The 19,965-nt window shown below is 46.4% G+C and overlaps 1 protein-coding gene and 1 long non-coding RNA gene across 4 annotated transcripts in view; one reads left to right on the plus strand and one right to left on the minus strand.

The window, feature by feature from the left end:
• Positions 1-2,913, plus strand: part of GOLIM4 (golgi integral membrane protein 4) — a 29,390-nt gene extending 26,477 nt beyond the window's left edge. For all 3 annotated transcript variants that reach the window (XM_005525111.3, XM_088061088.1, XM_014254485.2), the window contains 2 exons: positions 676-756; positions 1,085-2,913. In XM_005525111.3, the coding sequence (XP_005525168.2) occupies positions 676-756; positions 1,085-1,240 (237 nt within the window). In that variant the 3' untranslated portion in view covers positions 1,241-2,913. The remainder of the gene's footprint in view (positions 1-675; positions 757-1,084) is intronic.
• A 1,615-nt stretch (positions 2,914-4,528) lies between these two features.
• On the minus strand, positions 4,529-11,701 carry LOC148183629 (uncharacterized). The gene is made up of 3 exons (XR_015773486.1): positions 11,540-11,701; positions 5,903-5,960; positions 4,529-5,603 (listed from the first exon to the last, which is right to left on the minus strand). It is a non-coding gene; the product is annotated as an uncharacterized LOC148183629 (long non-coding RNA).
• Between the last annotated feature and the right edge of the window lie 8,264 nt (positions 11,702-19,965).

The raw sequence follows: 19,965 nt of genomic DNA on the forward strand, positions 1-19,965 counted from the left end.
TGGCTGCTGCTCTTTGGCTTCCAGGAAGCAATTTAAACACATCTCAGAAAGGATGTGCCCACTGTGCTATGACTGGAAGCTGGGAACAGGGAGCAGGGATGGAGTGAGCAATTAAGAGAGAAAAGAGATGCTGCAGTGGGGATCAGTTTCTGTAGTGGGTGAACTCAGATATTAGCCACTGCTGTTCAGATCTTGCCCAAAGTGTTCCTGCTGTGATGGAAGCCTCTGACCCAGCTCACAGGACAGCACTTCCCAAAAGGAAATCAAGTTTACTTCAAAACATTCCTCTTTCAAATTTGCACCTAACATGGGAAGTGGGGCATGGAATGGAGGGAGAGTGCTGGCAGAGCAGAAAGTAACGAGAGATACAAAAGCTGAACGTCAGGGACGCAGATCCAGCATGACCTGCTCTCTCCAACGGAGCATTGGAAGAGATTGTCTGTGAGAATTGTATTTAAAAGTTAGATGCTCTCAGAGGAAGTGAATTTCCTGATTCTTGGGTGGTTATGGTTCCTTTTATCCTCCTTAAACTTTTTTTAATCCTCGCTGCTCTCTTCTCCCTTCTTCAGAATCTCCGTGCTGTAAAAATATCACTGTGAAAATGTGCCCAGTTGTGCCCCAGGCCACTCTCTGAAAGGCAGTTAAGCCATACAGAACATCTCTTGTGCTTTGCAGGTGCAGGAAGATCTGTCTGAGGAGAAGAAGCCGGAGCTGGAGCACAATGCTGAGGAGCCCTATGGGGAAAACGAGGAAAATGTGAGTCCTGTGCAAGCCCAGGGGCCAGGGACAGGATCAAACCCTGACCACAGCTGCTCATGGCACAGGGATGTGACATGATAATTGTTCTAGCTTGCTTTGGGTCATAGAGCTTAACATTTCATGCTGTCCCAACTTCCTTTAGCTCACCCTTTCATCTCTATGTCAATTCTTGCTCCCTGGAGGCCTTAGAAAAATCCTTTTATTTTCTGTTTCTGCCCATCAGCTCTCACAACTCCAGCTGCAAATCATTTCATTGCCCTAAATTAAGCTATAAGGAATCTGGCACTGAATCTGTGTGTGAGTTTGTTTTGTGTTCCCCAATCAGGCAGAGGAAAAGAGTAACAGAGGAACAGACCAAGAGCAAGAAATGCAAGAGGACAACAACCAGAAAGAAATTCATGAAGAAAATTATGAGGAGGAAGAGGAGGAGGAGGAAGGCAGAGCTGTGGCAGCAAAAACTCGCAGAAGAGGGGAGATGTAGTTCCTCCCTTCATTTTTCTTTTTCCAGTACACAAATTCCTGGTTTTTTTGTTGTTTTTTTTTTAAACAACTTTTTTTAGGGTATTTAATTTCAAAAAGGAAAAAAAAAAAAGGTTGTGTTTTCCACTTTTTACTTTTCTATTAGGTGCTGTCCTGTGTTTATATGAATACAGTATTTTGATACTCTAGATTAGGATTTCTTTTCTATCCAGGCTTTACATAACCAGACATCCTCTAGGTTGAATTTTTTGTAACTCTGGGTACGGTTTATAGAGGCCATTTTGGATACACTTTTTCACCTTGTCCAGGCCTGCCAGAATGTTTGGTGTCATGTCAGGTGCACTCAACACTGAAGGAGGATTCCTAGTGCCTAAATCCAGGTGACTTCAGTCCCTCCAGCTCGTTGTCTTCCATGGATTTATTCTGACCAAGGGCTGCTTATTCCTTGTAACCTCACAAAGTCAAGCAAGGGCCAAGCCCTTTGCAGGACCAGGCCTTTTCTAGGTGCAGAACAGTTATAAAATATGCAAATTTTACAAGCCTTCAGAATGCAGCCAAGTTAGCAGCTGTTAATTTTGGCAGCTGTTTTGATACGGTTCAATTATGCATTTATTTTAATGAGCATTCCCAGGTACTTCAATTACATTCAGTACCTGGCTGCTCATGCAAATGGGGCTGTGCTGAGAGGAGCTGGGAGCTAAAAACCAATTTGGACTTGGAGCTCCATTATGCCAAATCAAAACACTACAGCTGTCACAGGGATGGAGATTTACAGCAGCAGCAATTTCCTTGTCCTAGTTAATATATAAAATATTTGACCAGAACCAGAATGATGTTGCCTCAGTGCCATGTTTTCTGGAGGGTGTGGTAGCTGAGCTGACACAGTTGGTGCAAGATGTTGAACATAAGGCCTTTACCTTCTTTTCCTTATTTATTTACAAAAATCTGCTGGAAGGATTTCTGTGTGCCCCAGGGTGAGACTCAGAAGCCCACAGAAGTTGTTTAGCCCAGCAAACATCTCCAGCACTGCATGAAACCCGAGGGGGAGGGGGGAAATGACACAAAAATTGTGCCTTGGTGTGGGCTACCCTGAACATAATCCCAGTGCATGAATTATACAATATTTGTATTGGTACAGACACTAGTTATTTAATATATGTTAAAGGAGAATGGGAATCTGGATTTCCCAGGCTATGCCCCATTGCTGGAAATGAGGCACAGGGGAGCTCCCCATCAAAGGCTGTGTTAATATATAAAGGGAGAGGGAGTGGGGTTTTTTCCCTTTTTTTTTTTTTTTTATAAGGATGCATAGCAATGTTTTTAGTTTAATTTTTTTATATGAATGTAATTTAATTCATTTTTCTACTAACTTGATTATATTATGTTTTATAGTTGGTTTCCATTCGTTGCAATTTTCCTAATTGTCCCAGATCCAGTGCTTATGTTTCACAGGAAGATTTTTGTCAGTGAGTATTTTGGGTTTTCTAGTTATCATAAATCAGATTTACCTTATGTATAAAAAAAAAAAAAAAGTTTACATGAGACTGTAAAATGTATAATATGTACATAATCTTCAGAATACAATTATTTTGGTAAATTGGCCTGTATTTTTAATGTCATGGTTGCAGTATTTAATTATTTGAGGCATAATAAAACTTGACTGCAGTCAATAAACTAGAATGTAGTTACTGATTTCCACAAGTTTGTGTCAGTTTTCCTAATGCTGTGTTTGGATTTCGTTTTAATCCAGGAGCCAGGGGCAGGCAGGGGCAGGGATGGAGCCCTGGCAGCATTTTCAGGGCAGTGGAATATTCTTGTTAATGATATTCCCACCTCTGTGCCTGACAAGGGTCAGAGTGCCAGGGGCACCACGGGGTAGCTGAGCTGTTCCTCATTGCCATGGGATCCCTGGAATTCAGGGAATGCCAAATGCTTGGCTAAACCAAGAATTTAATAACAGCACAGGGAGGGCTCCGTTCCCAGCTCCCAGAGCGATCCCAGCCCGATGCTCCGGGTTAAGACTAACGAGAGGGGGAGTCAGAATTCCAAAGGAAAAGTTCCATCCCTTTGGGATTTGGCAGCCACAGAGCAGCCTGTGACCAGGGCTGGCAGAGACTCACCAAAGTACTGGAGACAGTTCAGGGAGCAGGGGAGAGCACTGGGAAATCTTCTCTGAGGGCAGGAGAATCCGTGCTACGGACAGCTCGGGAGAGCAGTGCTGGTGTTTGGCTGAGAACACACACAGGGAAACACCCAGTGAGGCAGGAGCCCCCTGAAACACAAAACCCCACAACTAAATTCTGACCAGAAGCAGTGAGTTTGGTCAGTGAGTTAATTAGTCATTCCAGCAATTAATTTAAAGGCTGCGATGGATTTTTGGTCATGAGGCATCTTTGAAAAGCCTCTCTGGTTCAGCCCCAGCTTGGGCATCACATCACGAGAGGATCCTGCCCACCACAAGTTGAGAGGTCAGGCAAGAGCACGATAAGAGCTGCTCTAGCCACAAACACATGGAAAAATAACACAAAAACTAAAAAACCAACCCAGTGGAATCCATCCCGTGGGTCGGGAACGCTGCGGAGCTCACCTCGTGTGGCAGGAAGGGCTGTGGTGGGAGCACAGCCCGTAAATCCATTTCTCAGCCACGCACAGAGCCGGGGCTGCCATCCCCCCCTGCTCAGGTTTCCAAGGGAAGGAGCTGCAGGGCTGCTAAACTCAGCCTTCCCTCGGCTTTGCCAGTCCGAGCACGTCGGATCCGTGCGTGCAGAGCTCCGGAGCCGCCGGCTCTGCTGCAGCAGGGTAGGTGCACACACAGCACCTGAGACCAAAGCTGTGCAGCCAGAGCAGGAGAAAAAGCTGCCTTTGGTACACCTGACACAGCAGCAGCCCAAAAACAGAGTTCTCTTCTTGCTGCTTCAAATGCGCAACTGTTCATCATCATCATCTGAAGAGAGAAAAAAAAAACAAATTTTGCTGTATCTGCTGGTAAAGTTTGAGGTTTTTTTCCTTTCCAGCATATTCTAGATATCCATCAGCTCTGTTATGGTCAGGGAACAACAGCTTTACTTGTTCCTGTGTGCTGAAACACACCTCAGAAAATGCACAGGCATTCTGGCATCACAACCTTATCGTTCCCTGAAACAATCACTGGACTTTGATGCATGTGTTGTTCTCAAACCATTTTAAGGAAGTGCTAAACCCTATTGCTAAACCCTATCTGAGAGCTGCAGGGATTTGGGCAAGGATTTTGAGAGGAAACCTCCAGTTTGGGCCCAAGTTAAGCCCCAGAGTCCCGCTGAATTTTCTGATCCTGATCACCAGTATAAAACTGGATCTTCTGCACGTTTTCATCCACACAGCAAATGGTTCTGCCACTTCAAAAAAACTCTTTTGCAGCAGAGTTTTGACCTTGGGTGATCTCTCCCTGTTTTAGTCCCCAGCCCTTGTGTGTACCAGCTCCCAGCCTTTCCTCTCCTCCCCTCTGCTGCCAGCTGTGTTTCCTCAGCTCCACATCTGCATTCCCACTGCACAAATTACCGCTCCACTGAGGCTGCAGATGTGGCAAAACTATCAGGACAACTTTTCCATCAGAAATGCTCCATTTGTCAGCCACGTATGTGATCACAGCACCCCAAAAACGTCTGGAACACCCTCCTGGTGCCCTGGGAGCTGCAGGAGCAGCCCTGGCAGGGAATGCCCATCCCAGAGCCTGGAAAAGCAGCCACAGGATCACAGAGCTGCCTTTGGTGCAGTTGTGAGGGTAACTATGAGTTGAAGTAGATAAAAAGGTGAGCTTTAATGAAAGGTGAAATCTCTCAGGGAGTTTCATCCACGGTCTTGTGGCCAGAGAACAAAAAATAGTCATAGATGGCACTTTGGAAAAGGCAGCAGCCTTAATTAATGAACAAATGCTACTGCTGGGTGCTCAGCAGAACAAAGCTGTCAGTTGTGTGAAAATGAGATTATAGAATTCATTCCCAGACTGTGTGGGATCCGTTTTCCCCCTGGTGTCAGAGAGAAGGGCAGGACCTGCAGGGTCTTCCCGAGCTGTGGAAAAGCCAAGCTCAATCTTTCCCAGCAGGGAAAAGCACCCCTGGAAAGCTGCAGCTGTGGTGGGGAGCCCGGGGCAGCCCTTGCAGGACACTCCTGGCTGCAGAACCCAGGAGCTGCTGGTGAGCAGCAGACCTTCCAGGGGAATCCCTGCCTTCCAGGAAAGAAGTAATTTTTCAAGACTTTTCTCCGGTCATTTCAATTCCATTTCTAGAATTTTCCGGTCATTTGTTGTGGCAGTTGAGGAATGTGACAGCTCCCATGCATTAAGCTGAGATGGTTCAATGTACATATGTATACACTCACATAAATATCTGTAAGGGATACAAATTGGAAGAGGGAAAATTGGGTTATTAAAAGCAATTCTTCACTGTGAGGGTAGTTGTGAACAGGAACAGTCCCAGGGACTCCCCAGGATCCCTGCAAGTGCCCAAGGCCAGGCTGGATAAGACCTTGAGCACCTTGGAGCACTGGAAGGTGTCCCTGCCCCTGGCAGGGGTGGAACTGGATGAGCTTTAAGGTCTCTTCCAACCCAAACCATCCTGGAATTCTACATCCCTGAATATACAGAAATATCTATTACATGAAGTCATTTGTGCAGAATTGCATTTACCTGAGCCTTGGGCAAAAGGTTCTTGTAGATGAGCCCAGTTCTGAGTTTCCAGACTCTCCTGCAACCCAAGACAAACCTTTATGAATATTTGTACCCCACTGACCTCTTTTCCTGAGGAACACGAGTGTTCTGTGGCACACAGGAGCCAACTGCACTCCTTGGGCTGCCAAATGCTCCAGGAAACAAAAGCAAATTGGAAAAGTTCCCCTCCCTGTTTTATGCCATGCCAGATGGCCAAGTTAATGGATTGATTTGGTTGTAAAATGAAGGGATGTGGTGCAATAATGAAAAATGTTGAGATGCTTCCAACCTCAAAATCAATATTTTGATGAGTTTTAAAATAAATTCGTTGAAAATAATGCTGTGATTTGAAGAAAGTTTTTGTGGAAGTGCTATAATTCACAGTGACAGATCTGCAAAGCCTCAATCCCTGTTGTTCCTGAAGAGACATTGAGATTTATTCTGCAGAAAAATTAAAATCAGAATATTGGAAAATTCTTCTGCATTTTCAAAATTGAGAAGTAGTTCAGAATGGAGTTTCTCACTGGTGTTTTTGTAGAGAGCTTCAGGAACCCAGCCAGGGGATCTGCAAATCCCAAAACCCCGAGTTCCTGGGGATTGTTTGGGGGCTCTGTTACAGACCAAGGGCACTCAGTGCAAGGATGAGGAAAGAACACACATAACTTTTAGCCTCGCTTTAGCTGCACTTTCCACATGGGTTTGGGCTGTGCTGTAATTAGCAGCTCTCCAGGTTATTCTGCATGGTGGTTCCACACTGTCAGACATCCCCCTCAGGGCTTGTCCTCACAGCAAACATCATTAAATTTGCAATTTACCTCTGAGCCTGCTGCATTCCCCATCCAAAGCTTCCTGTCAGATTGCCTCAAAGAAACTTCTGCTCTGGCACTGCCTGAAAGCAGCACAAAGCCCAGTTCTAGCCTATCTCACCCTGTTTTATTCCTCCAGTTCAGCTTTCCTGCCTTCAGCAGCCGTTCTGGCTTTCCAAGCACTCCGCGAGGATCCCCACAAACAGCACTGACACCTCAGGCCTTCCCCTTCTCACTAAAAACTGCTTTATTCAGCCTCTAGGACTGAAGCCTTTGCAGGTAACATCCCCACTAAATTAACCTGAGCTGCCCCCTGTTCTGGGGGGACCCTCTGCATCACAGGAATGACAATCAGTGTCCTGAGCACAGAAGGGAGGGGGCATTTCCATCTAGCAAAGGTTTCACAGCTCAAGCTGCAAACGTTACGGTGTGGAAAAAGATTATTTGACATTCCTCTGTATCTTAGGAAACTGCTAAAGATTCATGAATATTTCAAAGAGCCCTGGCTTTCCAGAAAGGTGCCTTGAATCTCCTTGGTGTGCAACAGATGTGGTGTTTTTCATTCCAGGTACAGCATCACAGATTAAGCTCTAGGCTTGGGTTGTTGGTATTTTAAGCAGAAGAGGACAAAAAAATTAAATTAAAATCAATATTTTTTTTTTCCCCTTACAGGGCAATCCTACAATTACCAGTTCTGTTGGGGAATAACCTGACCTGTGATTTGCTTAACCCCACATCACCTCCTCCTGCTCCCAGCAGCTTGGACTTTGCTGAAGGTGCCTCCCGTGGGAAGCAGCATCCAACTTGGGCAAAAGAAAAGAGTCAGCTTCCAGTTCTGTTTCCTTGCCTCCATAAAGCTGTGGGGTTTTTTTCCCTTCTGGTGATGTTTTCTTGGGATAATTGTGCTCAGACCCAAAGGAGCTGCCACCAGGTCAGATTCCAGAAGTGCCCTGCCTGTTGGTGCTGGCTGAGCCCTCAGCCACACGCGGACCCCTCTGCTCTGGGCAGGGAGGCTTGGAGCCTCCTCCCCACCTCCAAAGCCCACAGATTCCATCCCAAATCATCAAAACCGCTGAAAACGCTTAATTGAACAGCAGAACTTAATTAGTGATGACTGAAAGCTGCGTTACCCAGACCAGGAGGTGTTTGACTTTAATCAGTCAGGAAGGAAGTGGTGAGATAATGTCGATTTTGCAGGCAAGGAAAAGCCAGGTAAAAGAAGGAATCAAGGTTTTGGGCCTAGCAGCAGGAGCTGGGTTTGTTTGGCTCCTTGTGGAGAGGGAGGGAAGGGCTGTTCTCATTTTGTGTGAGCAGGCTCATGCTCAATAACCAGCGAGCACAGCCCATCCTCTGCAGGGCAGGAGCCCCATCCCAGCACTGCCAGCAAATGCAAACCCCTGAGTGACTTTTCCCCACTCCTCACGGGACCTGGGCCCATCTGGGCATCTCCAAATGCCCATTTGGGTATCTGCCACCTCCTGCAGGGCTGCTGGACCATCCCTTGGTGTACAAACAGAGAGCCACAGCTCACAGGCAGCAGCGCTGACAGCCCCGTAATGCAATACCTAATAAGAGGATTAAGTAGAGAGGAATTCTGTTTAATATTGCATTAGTGATGGCAGATCCCCTCCCTGCCCGTTCCAGCTCCCTCACAGGATACAATGTCCACGCTTGTAAGGGAAGCTCATCGACATCTGATCAGTCAATAAATCTGTTCTGGTTTTTTAATGACCCCAAGAGCTGTTTCCACACGCTCACATCATCTTACCAACAATTTACCCTCGTAAATTAATTATTTCCTTTAGGGCTTTTAAAACCCTACGATCTGTTTTAGTTCCTTTGCAACAATTCCCATTTAATTGTAAATCAAGGCTCAGGGCAAAGCAGGGTTAAACCTCACCAGCCCAAAGAGAGCTGTGCAAAACCAGAAACGGAGAGGCAGAGACAGGAGGCTGCTCCTGGGCACAAAAACAACACCAACAGGAGCAAGAACCTTCCCAAAGGATGCAGGAGTCAGGTCAGAGGGATGGAGCACGGCTGCTGTGAGGAAAGGCTGGGATAACTGGGGCTGTTCAGACTGAAAAAGAGCTTGGGGCGACCCAAGTGTGACCTTCCAGTAGCTGATGGGAGCTACAGGGACTATTTAGGAGAGACTGGAGTGACAGGACAAGGGGAATGGCTTTAAACTGGCAGAGAGTAGGGTTGGAGGGGATTTTGGGAGGAAATTCTTCCCTGTGAGGGTGGGCAGGCCCTGGCTCAGGGTGCCCAGAGCAGCTGGGGCTGCCCCTGGATCCCTGGCAGTGCCCAAGGCCAGGCTGGACACTGGGGCTGGGAGCAGCCTGGGACAGTGGGAGGTGTTGGAATTGGATGGTCTTTAAGGTCCCTTCCAACCCAAACCATTCTGTGACTCTACAATTTAGAGTGAGCAGGTTTGAGTCCTCTGTTGCTCAATCCTGCACGTGACATTTGCAATAATTTTCCCTTCTGTGCCCGAGTTTTCTGCCTGTGTAAACAGGGAGGGCAGTCCTGTGTTATGATATAAGGGCTTGATCAATAAGAATGCATTAAAGATTCATACACAGGTGTATTAAAGCATCCGTGCCATGCTAATGTCTCCATTTAAATACTATAAAAAAACTCCGTGGGCTCTTGACTGAGCCATTAAGTGAGCGATGGGCAAATTGGAAATGTCCAAGAGAAAAGGAGCAGAATTACACTCTGCTATGAAACACCAGGCAGCTCCCATAAAAATCAATGGCACTGCATAGCAGTAAATTGCAGGGGAGATGAGCTTTATTTCATGGCTCATAAGTGAGCATGAATCTCTCCCAACCTGTCAGCCCTGACAGCTGTGCCTCTGCAAGGACCTGGGTTTTCCAGAGCTGTTTCCATCCCCTGGACTGGCTCCTGTGGGCAGCACTGCTCTCCAGCAGGGAGAATCACCCCTGGGAAGGGATGGCCCCATGAGGGATCAGGGCACTCTGAAGTGGCAGAAAGCCTCTCAAACCTCACAGGGATCATCCCCCTGAAATCTGTAATGCTGCTGGAGTCACTGACCGAGTGTGCAAACACTCCTTTAAAACATTGGGTTTGTTTCTGTGTGTTTCAGACAAGTTATCCCCTATTATTATTTATTATTATTCCCTAATTATGGTCCGGCTGCACCTTAGGGAGGGACACAGAGAAAAAGAAGCCTGCCTGAAAACTGACACAAAAACCTGTGCCAAGGCTACAGAAGGAGACAGGAGAAGGGTTTCCACACTCCTGGAAATTTTGTCCTGCTCCAGGCCCAAGCAGGGCAGGAGGCTGCAGTGTTTGCTGGCTGGGTTGGTGGCAGGGAAATTGCTCACACATGGCAGTGATCAGATCAGATCAGACTGGCAGCAGCTGTGGTGCTACAAACCCATCAGGGGAGGAGCAGACACAGATTTCAGAGGGTTTTGGTGAGGTGTGCTGTGCCTGCTGAAGTGGGCTGGCTGAGTTTGAAATGCAGGATGTCCTGCACACAGGAGCACTTTTGCTTCTCCCTGAGCTCTCTGGCAGAGCCTTTCCCTAGCCTGGCATGCCAGAAACGCAGCAGGTGCCAATAAATGATCTCCTTCTGGATTCCCACAGTGCCAGCTCCAGGGTCAACAACAGCAGCCAGCAGGGGATCTGCACAAATCAGCACCTTGTGGCCTTACCTAGAGATAAAGGTCCATGGGAGCAGCAGATAGAAATCAAAAAAGTGACATAAATCCCTGAGGTGATGGGAAAAAACCCTCAGGTTTAACCACTGCCCCCTACTTCATCAAACACCTTTTTATCTAAGAGTGAAAAGCAGGAACTGCCAAAACACTGAGAGGACAAACCAGCCTAAGAAACTTGCCCTCAGATACCCCTTCAAGCTGCCAATTTCCTCACACAACCCACACCAGGGAGGCACTTCCAGCTCTCTCAACCTCATCTCAACTATTTTCCTTTTCCACAGTGTTTTAGTTCCCCTGATGATTTTTCATTATCCTCCAAAAGGCGTTTGAATCTGTTTTCCCAACCCATCCAGCACAATAAATTACCAGGAACCAAATTAGCTATCAAAGGGCTAATAGATTTGTTCCTTCAGGGCCTAAATTAGTTATAGCAAACTTTATCTGGAAGGGGGAAGGTTTAAAAATGTATTCTTCCAGCAGGTTTAAGTCCTCATTATACACTCTGAAGACTATCTGTGGCAGCCTCTCAAGGGACCAGGAGAATCAGCTGCTCAGCACAGATGGCCTTGCACTAAAGGTCAAAGAAAAGAGCATTAAAAACGTGGAAATACTTTAAAACCATTCCTGCAGACAGTGGTTGCTGGCTGGAGGCAACCACCAGGTTTTGTGGAGAGGTTTCACTGCCTTTGAAATGCCTCCTCAGTGCTGCTCGTGCAATTTCGTTGTACAAGAATTTTGGTGTTGTTTGGCTTTGCTTTGTGTTTTAAGCAGGATTTCTGTTATCTCTCAAGAAAGCAAAATGTATTTGCTTCATTGTGAAGGGATTAGGAGCTGAGACAGTGTGTAATGTTAAAGCAGCACAGACTCTCCATCATGCAATAAAAACTTAGCAACAAAAGCCCTCCAAAACTGATTACAAGAACAATTTCCTTCTGTTTATAACAGCCTGGTCCCCACTGGCAGCTGAGGGGATGAAAAAGCTGCACTGGACATTATTCCACCTGGGAAAAAATGCTGGGTAAATAAATACCTGTAGAGCAAAGCCCCTTTCTGTTCAGAGCCTGACATCCCTGAGCCATTTCAGCCTAAATGCTGCTCCCAAATCCCAGCCCTGCACTCACCACAGGCACTTCCATCAGCACAGAGGGGATGTGGGAACAGCTCCTGCTGTATCTGGCACAGCAATCTGGGGGGAATCCTGGCCCTTTTGGGTACAGGATCTCCCCTTCCCTGGCTGAGGCTGGTCCAGGTGGCCTCCAGAGGGATCCATTCCAACCTGAACCATCCCACGAGGTGATGCCCATCCTTTTTCTGCATGAACCATCACTGACCTGACCACCACAATAAATCCCAGCAGCGAGATGCACCTGGGAGAGGAGCTCAGCCCCAGCTGCCCTGGGCAGCTCCCACACCAGGCAGTGGAAACATCGACTGGGCTCCATCTGAAGGTGAAATTATAGGTGGGAAGCTTGAATTTCATAATTCTTAGGAAGAAATGGTTGAACAGTGCCCAGCAGAAACAGCCTGGGAGAGATATGTGGGGTGCTCAGCCCCACAGAGGGTTTTGGGAGCCTCTCTGCACAGAAGCAGCACACTGTGACTCAAAAAGAGACCTTTAACACGAACATCCAGGCAATTTTAAGGAGCTCCATAATAAGGGGATGTTATCCTTTTAGAAATCCTACAAAATGGAATTCTTTCAGGCCTGCAGGAAGCACTGGAGAATAATTTGCACAGCCCAAAAAATTAGCACAAAGAGGGAAAAAGGCACTTTAAAGCCAGGACCTAGTGCCAGCTCCCTCAGGTGGGCTCTTTCAGGCATGCTGGGTACAACTTTCAGCAAAAACTCAGCAACCAAGAGACCCAGAATGGCTTAAGGAAGAAAGAGTGGCAAATTGCAGCTGGTTGTTATTGTCAAAAAGTTCAGTGTTTCTCTGTGAAATCTGTGTTTCTTTTGGCTGTAGCTCGTTCCACTGAATAATACACTTTTTTTTTTTTTTTTCTAATTCATTTGAACTTCTGGCAGCTGCACTTCAGTTCTTTGGCCGGGATTTCCTGGCTGCTCTGCTCTCTCCAGCTCTCATTGTTGGATAGTTCAGGTCGTATTATTTCACCTGAGACAATATTAATGGCTGTGTCTGCTCCCAGTGCTCAGACAGACATCTCTCAAATAGATAAACCCCTAATTCTGTGAAGAGCTTCTCTCCCAATCAATGGGGTTTGTTCAAACTGGATTATTCAGAGAAATGAAGGAAAGGAGAGTAGGGAGTAACTAAAATCAGTGCTGAGGGGGTTGCAAAGCCCTGTGGTAGAGGATGAGCCCTGTCCCAGCTGGTGGTGACAGCAGAGCTCCCCTCACCTCTAGGGAAGGACAAGAGCTGAGGGTGTCTGGGAAGTGTTTCCTCCCCTCTGGAATTGCAGCTTGGCTCTCCTGCAGCAAATTAAAGAACACACCTCCAAGCAAATGAGGAGAACAATTTGAAAGAAAGAGATGAATTACAGCTTAATTAAAACAACAGAAGGAGGCTGGGGGAGGAAGGCTGAATTCAGCTCAGTCCTAAGGGAGCTCCACAGTCCTTGCAGAAAGAAGAAATTCGGGTGCCACTCATGAAGAGCACAGGAGCTTCCATCTGCTGTTCCCAGGGGCAATTCCTGTATTCCTCCTGTACACGGCTTCACAGCAACACCTCCTCCCCACAGCACACAGAATTCACCCCCTCCAAAGCCAGCTTGTATTAGAAACAAAAAAAAAAAAGGAAAGAAAAAAGGAAAAAAGGGACAGGGATTGGATGGAAGTTCACAGCAGCAGCTCCTGGGCTGTTCCAGTGGCAGCAGAGGGAACAAGATGTGTCACTTCCATGGCAGGAAAGGCACCCCTGACCCCCAGGCTGGGGAAAACCCAGCTCAAGGTCCGTGCTGGAGGCAGCCAGTGCTCCTGGAAAGGGGATAAAGGCAAGGAGAGCCCTCAGCAGCACAATCTCACAAAGAGCTTGCTCAGCAGCTGCTTCTCAACAGCCAAGTGGTGTTCAGTAATTAATAACCCAATGTTCATGGCCAACAAAAAGTAATAATCAGCTCACCCTGCTCTGCATCTCTCCTGCAAGGAAGGGATGAGAGAATTGTGTTGGTCCACGCTGGGAGAGAAAGCTGTTGGGGTGGCCTAACTGTGGCCTTCCAGGACCTGAAGGGAGCTACAGGAAAGATGGAGAGGGACTTTGGGCAAGGAGTGACAAGGAGGGCTGGATTCCTTTATTTCCTTTGTGACTAAAATAATCTGGAGCGGTGGGAACATGGGGTGTTTCATGTTCTGCAAGGTGAGGTGTTTATGAGCAGACAGGTTTTGAAATGTTCAGCTGTCCTTGATGATTTCTCTGGTTTAGAACAGATATCAGGAGGAAGTGAAGGTGGCAAGGCCCTGGCACAGGCTGCCAGAGAAGCTGTGGGCTCCCCATCTCTGAAATTGTCCCAGACCAGCTTGGATGCAGCGACCTGGGATAGGGGAAGGTGTCCTTGCCCATGGCTGAGGGGTGGAACTGGAAGATCTTGAAGGTTTTGTTCCAACCCAGGCTGTTCCATTATTTTATGATTCCATAATCCCTCAGAGAGTGCCATACAGGACTTTGCAGAGCCACACAATTGTGCTGGAACTGGGACAGACTTGGGCAGGATTCCTGCTGCCGTCTGCTCCCTCCAGGCCCGAGCTCAAGAGAGCTGCATCCAGCACCAAAACTGCTCATGACACCCAGGCAGGCCCTAAATCAGGATGTGAAGGTCCAGGATTAAAGGCAGAGTTAAGGAAGACTTAATTACAGCCTCTTTAATAACCATCAGACATCTGTGGTGTAAATAAACCCAGCTAGAATAAACGGGATTATTCTGCAAAGAATTTCATCCCGGATTTATTCTGGCATGTTCCAGCTGACAAGGATTAGGCACCAAATATAATAATTAGGCACTCTGACACTGTGAAGGTTTTGGTGCAGAGTGTTTGAGTGTGAAACTGTCACAGTAAAAAACTTGGGTTATTTTTGCCTCCTCTTTGTGGCATGGGACACGACAAGTGCTTTGAGCACTTCCCTCTGTAGAATTAACATTATATTCCATTTTTTCCTCAGGAATTCATCTACCCTTTGGAGCTTCAGCTCTGATTTTATGGTTGTATTTGCTGCAATGCTAAAAGGAAGATGATAAAATAAAACAAAATAGCAGGGGGGAGAAAACTGCTGATACTTTGAGCGGGTAAAACATTGAATTGAGTGTACCAGGAGGGCAGCAGGGTCAAGCAACTTGTTCTTTGTCTCTTAGATTCCAAATATTCACCAAGCTGAAGATATTGCTGTGGAATGTGCCTTGGACACCTGTCCTCAGCAGGTATTCTGCCTTTGGAAGATAAACAGGGATAGCTTGTACAGACAGGATTTGTTTAATCCCACAGAACTTGCTCCAATTTCCTTTTGTCCAGCCAGCACCAAACATCCCAAATGCTGTGCTGGGCCTGGCAGGAGCTGCAGGGCAGGGCCAGGGAATGGGCAAGGAGAGAAAGAACAGCTCAGTCTGGGGGAAAGGCTGGTCCTGCAGCAGCCAGAGACAGCCTGGGATGGATGGAGGGATGGAGGGATGGAGGGATGGAGGGATGGAAGGATGGAGGGATGGAAGGATGGAAGGATGGAGGGATGGAGGGATGGAGGGATGGAGGGATGGAGGGATGGAGGGATGGAGGGATGGAGGGATGGAAGGATGGAGGGATGGAGGGATGGAGGGAGGGAGGGATGGAGGGATGGAGGGATGGAGGGATGGAAGGATGGAGGGATGGAGGGATGGAGAGATGGAGGCTGGGGCTCGGGGGAAGCAGCAGCCCGAGCTGGGGAAGGGCCTTGCAGCCTCAGGAGTGACAGAGCTGGCACAGAAAAAGCAGCAGGACCCAAGCTGGGAGACCACAGCTCACAGCTCAAAGGTTGTGATACTGAGAGGAGGGGAGAGCCAAGAACTGACTGAGGAAGGGCTGGGAGAATAGGTGCAGACACTTGTTTGGGTGTCCTTGGGCTTAAAAAAATGGAGAGTTGTGCATTTTATACAGAAAATTAAAGTAAATCAAAGAAACTCTGACTCCATCATCCACACCTTTTAATAGGAGCATCCTTAAACTGGTTCAGTGCTCAGGTTGTAAAGAGTAATTATAGCAACCTACTAGAAAATAAACAGATTTTGTGTAGAGTAGGAATGGGAAATATCACATAAGAAAAGTAAAATAATCTGTATTAAAAAGAATCATAAAAAAAACCAAAAACCTGGCTGGGATTTCACTTCCCAGGGCTGACTGGACCATTTCCCACAGCCTGACTAATCATGAAACTTCTGATCACTTCCACTTTATTACTGTCCAAGCTTCTCTCATCCCTCTTTATGCTATCACATTTATTTTTAAGGCTGTTTTCATCCAAAGCATTTGTTGTTGATGGCTTTCTTTCCTTACCTTCAGGGCTTTCAATTGCATAATGGAGTGTGTACCTGGCAATTCCAAACCAAATGTGTCTGGAGTGATAGATTACAAATGAGAAATGAGTGATCTGGGATGTCTCAATAACTTGTTTCCACCACTCTTCCTGCCATGTGTCTCTGCATGTCCCATACGTGTATCCAAATGGATCAAAGTGTCAGTCAGCACATTCAATAAATCCATTTTTCCTTTCAGTGCTGATAGTAAGGAAATCATCAAAACTGCTGAAAATGCTTTATTGAACAGCAAAAATGAAGTGGTGATGATTGAAAGCTGCCTTACCCAGCCCAGGAGGTGTTTGGCTTTAATCAGTCAGGAAGGAAATGGTGAAATAAATGAACACAGTCTGATATATCCAGACTGGAGGTTCTCTGGGGCAAGGGGAGGGTGCTCTACCTCTCCAAGGCTAACAGCTTCACAGTGGCCTTTTTGGTGACCTGATCCCTGCTTTGTGAGTGCTTTCCTCCCTTCCATCCCTGCAGCAGAGCGGAGATGAGCTCCTGCAGCCCTGAATCCCTGGAAGCTGTGCTGGGGAATCCAGCCTGGGCAGGAGCTGGGCCCTCACTCCTGCTGGGCCAGGGTTAAAAGCAGCACCAAAGCAGCTCTGTCCTGGCCCTGCCAGCACTCAGATGCCCTGGGCAGGAGCCAGGGCAGGAGCAGGACAGGAGGGATGCCCTTGCTGGCCATGGGAAGTGCCAGGGTGCCTCTGCAGGCACAGCTGGGCTGACCACAGCACCCACATCCCTTCCCACTGCACCCTCCAAAGGCTGTGCCAGGCACATTAATCATGGATACAACATCCTGGGAGCTGACAAGGACCTCAGGAAGCCTCTTGTGATGTCCTTATGGCTGCTCTGTGCCCCAGCACTGCCAGGCTGAACTCAAGGGATTCACCCTTGAGTGAAAAAATTTATTTATTTTTAATAAATATATATTTATATTTATTATTTATTATAGATATGTCAATAATTGTATATTATAAATATAATTGTATACAAATAATTATATATTATAAATATAATAATATAATAAAATAATAACATTATAACACTCTATATTATATATTATATATTATATATTATATAGTATATAGTATATATTATATAGTATATATTATATAGTATATAGTATATATTATATATTATATATTATATATTATATATTATATATTATATATTATATATTATATTATATATTATATACTATATATTATATATATTATATATTATATTATATATTATATATTATAAATTATATATTATATATTATATATTATATATTATATATAATATATTATATATTATATATCATATATTATAAATAATATATATAATAAATAATATATTTATTTATTATATAAATATATTCACCCTTGAGTTATTTAATCCATAGCAGGGTGGAAATTTGGGGTGGAAGGGTTTGCATTAAAATTCCTGCTGATGGACCAGCTCTGCTTTGCCTGTGGTGCACTCTCCCAGCCTCTGAAGCCCAGTGTAAGGCACAAAAAGAGCTCATTTCTCAGCCCAGTGCTTCCCTCTTTGCTGTGTTCACACCCAGCAGTCCTGGGGAAGGAGACTGGCTCAAAGCCTTTATTTCCTGAGTGACTTAGATAATCTGGACCAGTAGGAGCACGGGGTGTTTGTCCTTCATGTTCTGCAAGGTGAGGTGTCTGTAACCAGATGGTTTCTGAAATGCTCATCTCTACTCCATGGTTTCTTCTCTGCTGCAACTTTGCTTCCATGACCCATGAACTGTAATAATTACAGACCTTTTAAACCCTGCTCTGAAACTCATGGGATCATAATAAATGATTAAATGAAAAATCTTCTTTTTCTTTCTGTTCATTTAGTTAATCTGTTTTTTGGATTTTTTTTTTTTTATTTGACATTGCTCAAATTTTTCTATTCAAACTTTTCTAATTTGCACTGAGAGGTTTAGACATAATGAGAAGTGAAGAGACAGCTAAACGAGACAGTTTTGGGCTCATCAGCCCTGGAGCTGTCCAAGGATGTTAAGCAAGACTTTGGGAACACTTTGCTACATTTTCATGAAATGTCAGGTTCAAAGGAGTCTTTGTAAGTAATTGGAAATTGATTTCATGACACTTTGATACTGAGCTCACTGGTGGCAGCTATTACTTTACATTTCAGAGTGGATGGAAGAAATTGTTCCCTGGGAGGGTGGGGAAGCCCTGGCACAGATTCCCAGAGCAGCTGTGGCTGCCCCTGGATCTCTGGAAGTGTCCAAGGCCAGGCTGGATGGGGCTTGGGGTAACCCAAGGCAGGGGGTTGAATTAGATGGGATTTTCTGTCCCTTCCAACCAAAACCGTTCTGTGGTTCTGTGATCTTCTTTAAATCCCTTCACTGCAAAACAGCTCAAACTTTATCACCAGCACACCCTTGCTCCTGGATGCACTTTAAATAAACCCAGCAAGTCTCCCCAGAATTACCTCATACTGCCCTGGGACCCCAGAGCCAGAGCATTAAAATAATGAAATGAAAAATTATGAGAGCAGAACCAGCTTCCTGCTGGGAAAGAATAAATCGGTGCCTGTGCCTTTCTCTCGTGACTGACCCAGCACTCAGGTGTAAACAGCAGAGCCTCTGAGCCTCCTGCTCCCAGGAGAGACTCCAGCAGCTCCTAATTCCCTCTGCAAGAGGTGGCTGGTAACTCTACCAGGAGCTGGTGACTGAAACCTCTGCCCACGGGACTGGAGCAATTTCCCATCTCAGCCTCACCTTCTGACGCTGAGTTCTGGGAAGGGAGCCTAGTCCTGGAGTGCTTCGTGTTGTGATTTCAGCATTGCTGCTTTGAGAGCTCCTCAGGGTCTGACACTCTGGGAAAAGCCTGTTTCCCTTTCCTGTCTCCAGTCACAGACACACAGCAGTGTCCAGCTGCTCTCTGCTCTCAGCCTGGCCAGGTAGGGGTCAGTGGGGTGGTCAGTGGGGTGGTCAGTAAGGTGGGTGGTCAGTGAGGTAAATGGTCAGTGAGTCTGCTCCTTCAGGCTCTGTTCCCCCTCTAGCTGCCTGCCTCATTTCCCAGGACACAGTGTTGTCTCACACATTTCCCAGCTGAAAATAAATTTAATCCTTTGTGTTCAACCTTACAGCCACAACAGGGATTCTTTATAATGACAATATGTTACAGGGCACCTGGATTCATTCCAGACCTGAGGCAGACCACTATCCTCAGTCCATTGGAAGCTTTCACGTTTTCTGTTCCCCTCCATAGCAAAGATTCCTGTTCTCTGGACCAGTTTGCCTGGTGCAGCACACGATGCTCTGTTTCCCTGTCTCGGATCCCTGGTTGTGTTGTTTCTGTGCAAACCACACCATCTCTCTCTGAACCTGTAAAAGCTCTTTGCTGTGTGTTGTTGAATTTCCCTCCTGATCCTGGGTGTGTTTTCGGAGGGGTTTGTCACAGCCTGCTCTGTTCCCAGTGCTGGGGTGGATCCCACTGGCTGCATCAGTAGATCAGTAAATACTGCTCTGCTTCTCCCAATTTCAAGAATATTTCCTGAGGGTGACCATCAAGCTGACCTCTTTGGGGTGCTCCACTGCCTTTTCCTGTAGAAAATCCCCTGAGCCAGATCCTGTCATACATTAAAGATCTTGTGATTTCGTTGGTGCAGTGTCTTGATCACCTGTTTTGGCTGCTGAGCTGTGGGAGAGGTGAGCTCAGCCCTAGGGGAGAGCCTGGAACCTCTCCAAGCTGGTGATTTCTCGTGCTTGGATGCAGTACAGATGTTGAACAGAGCTGCTGTGACCTTTCTGCTGGTAAGTCATGGCACTGCAGAGCCCTGCAGGGCTGAGCTCTCATTCCTCCTCCCTGCAGCCAGCACACAGCAGAGAATTTATTGACTGGCTCTGGAATTCAGCAATTCCCTTAATTGGCTTCATTTCCAGGGCTCTGTCATTCTTCCCCTGCACTGCTGGTGGCAGAGCTATTTGTGTGCTGGTTGGGAAAAAAAACCCCTAAGACTGGACAGCAAATCAATCAGAGCCAAGGACAGATACCTCTCAAAGATAATTGCACCCAGATATCCTGTG

Source organism: Pseudopodoces humilis, chromosome 11 (genome assembly GCF_049639895.1).
Source record: "Pseudopodoces humilis isolate 2021_Gansu_Grassland_sample_001 chromosome 11, ASM4963989v1, whole genome shotgun sequence".
Taxonomy (NCBI): domain Eukaryota; kingdom Metazoa; phylum Chordata; class Aves; order Passeriformes; family Paridae; genus Pseudopodoces; species Pseudopodoces humilis.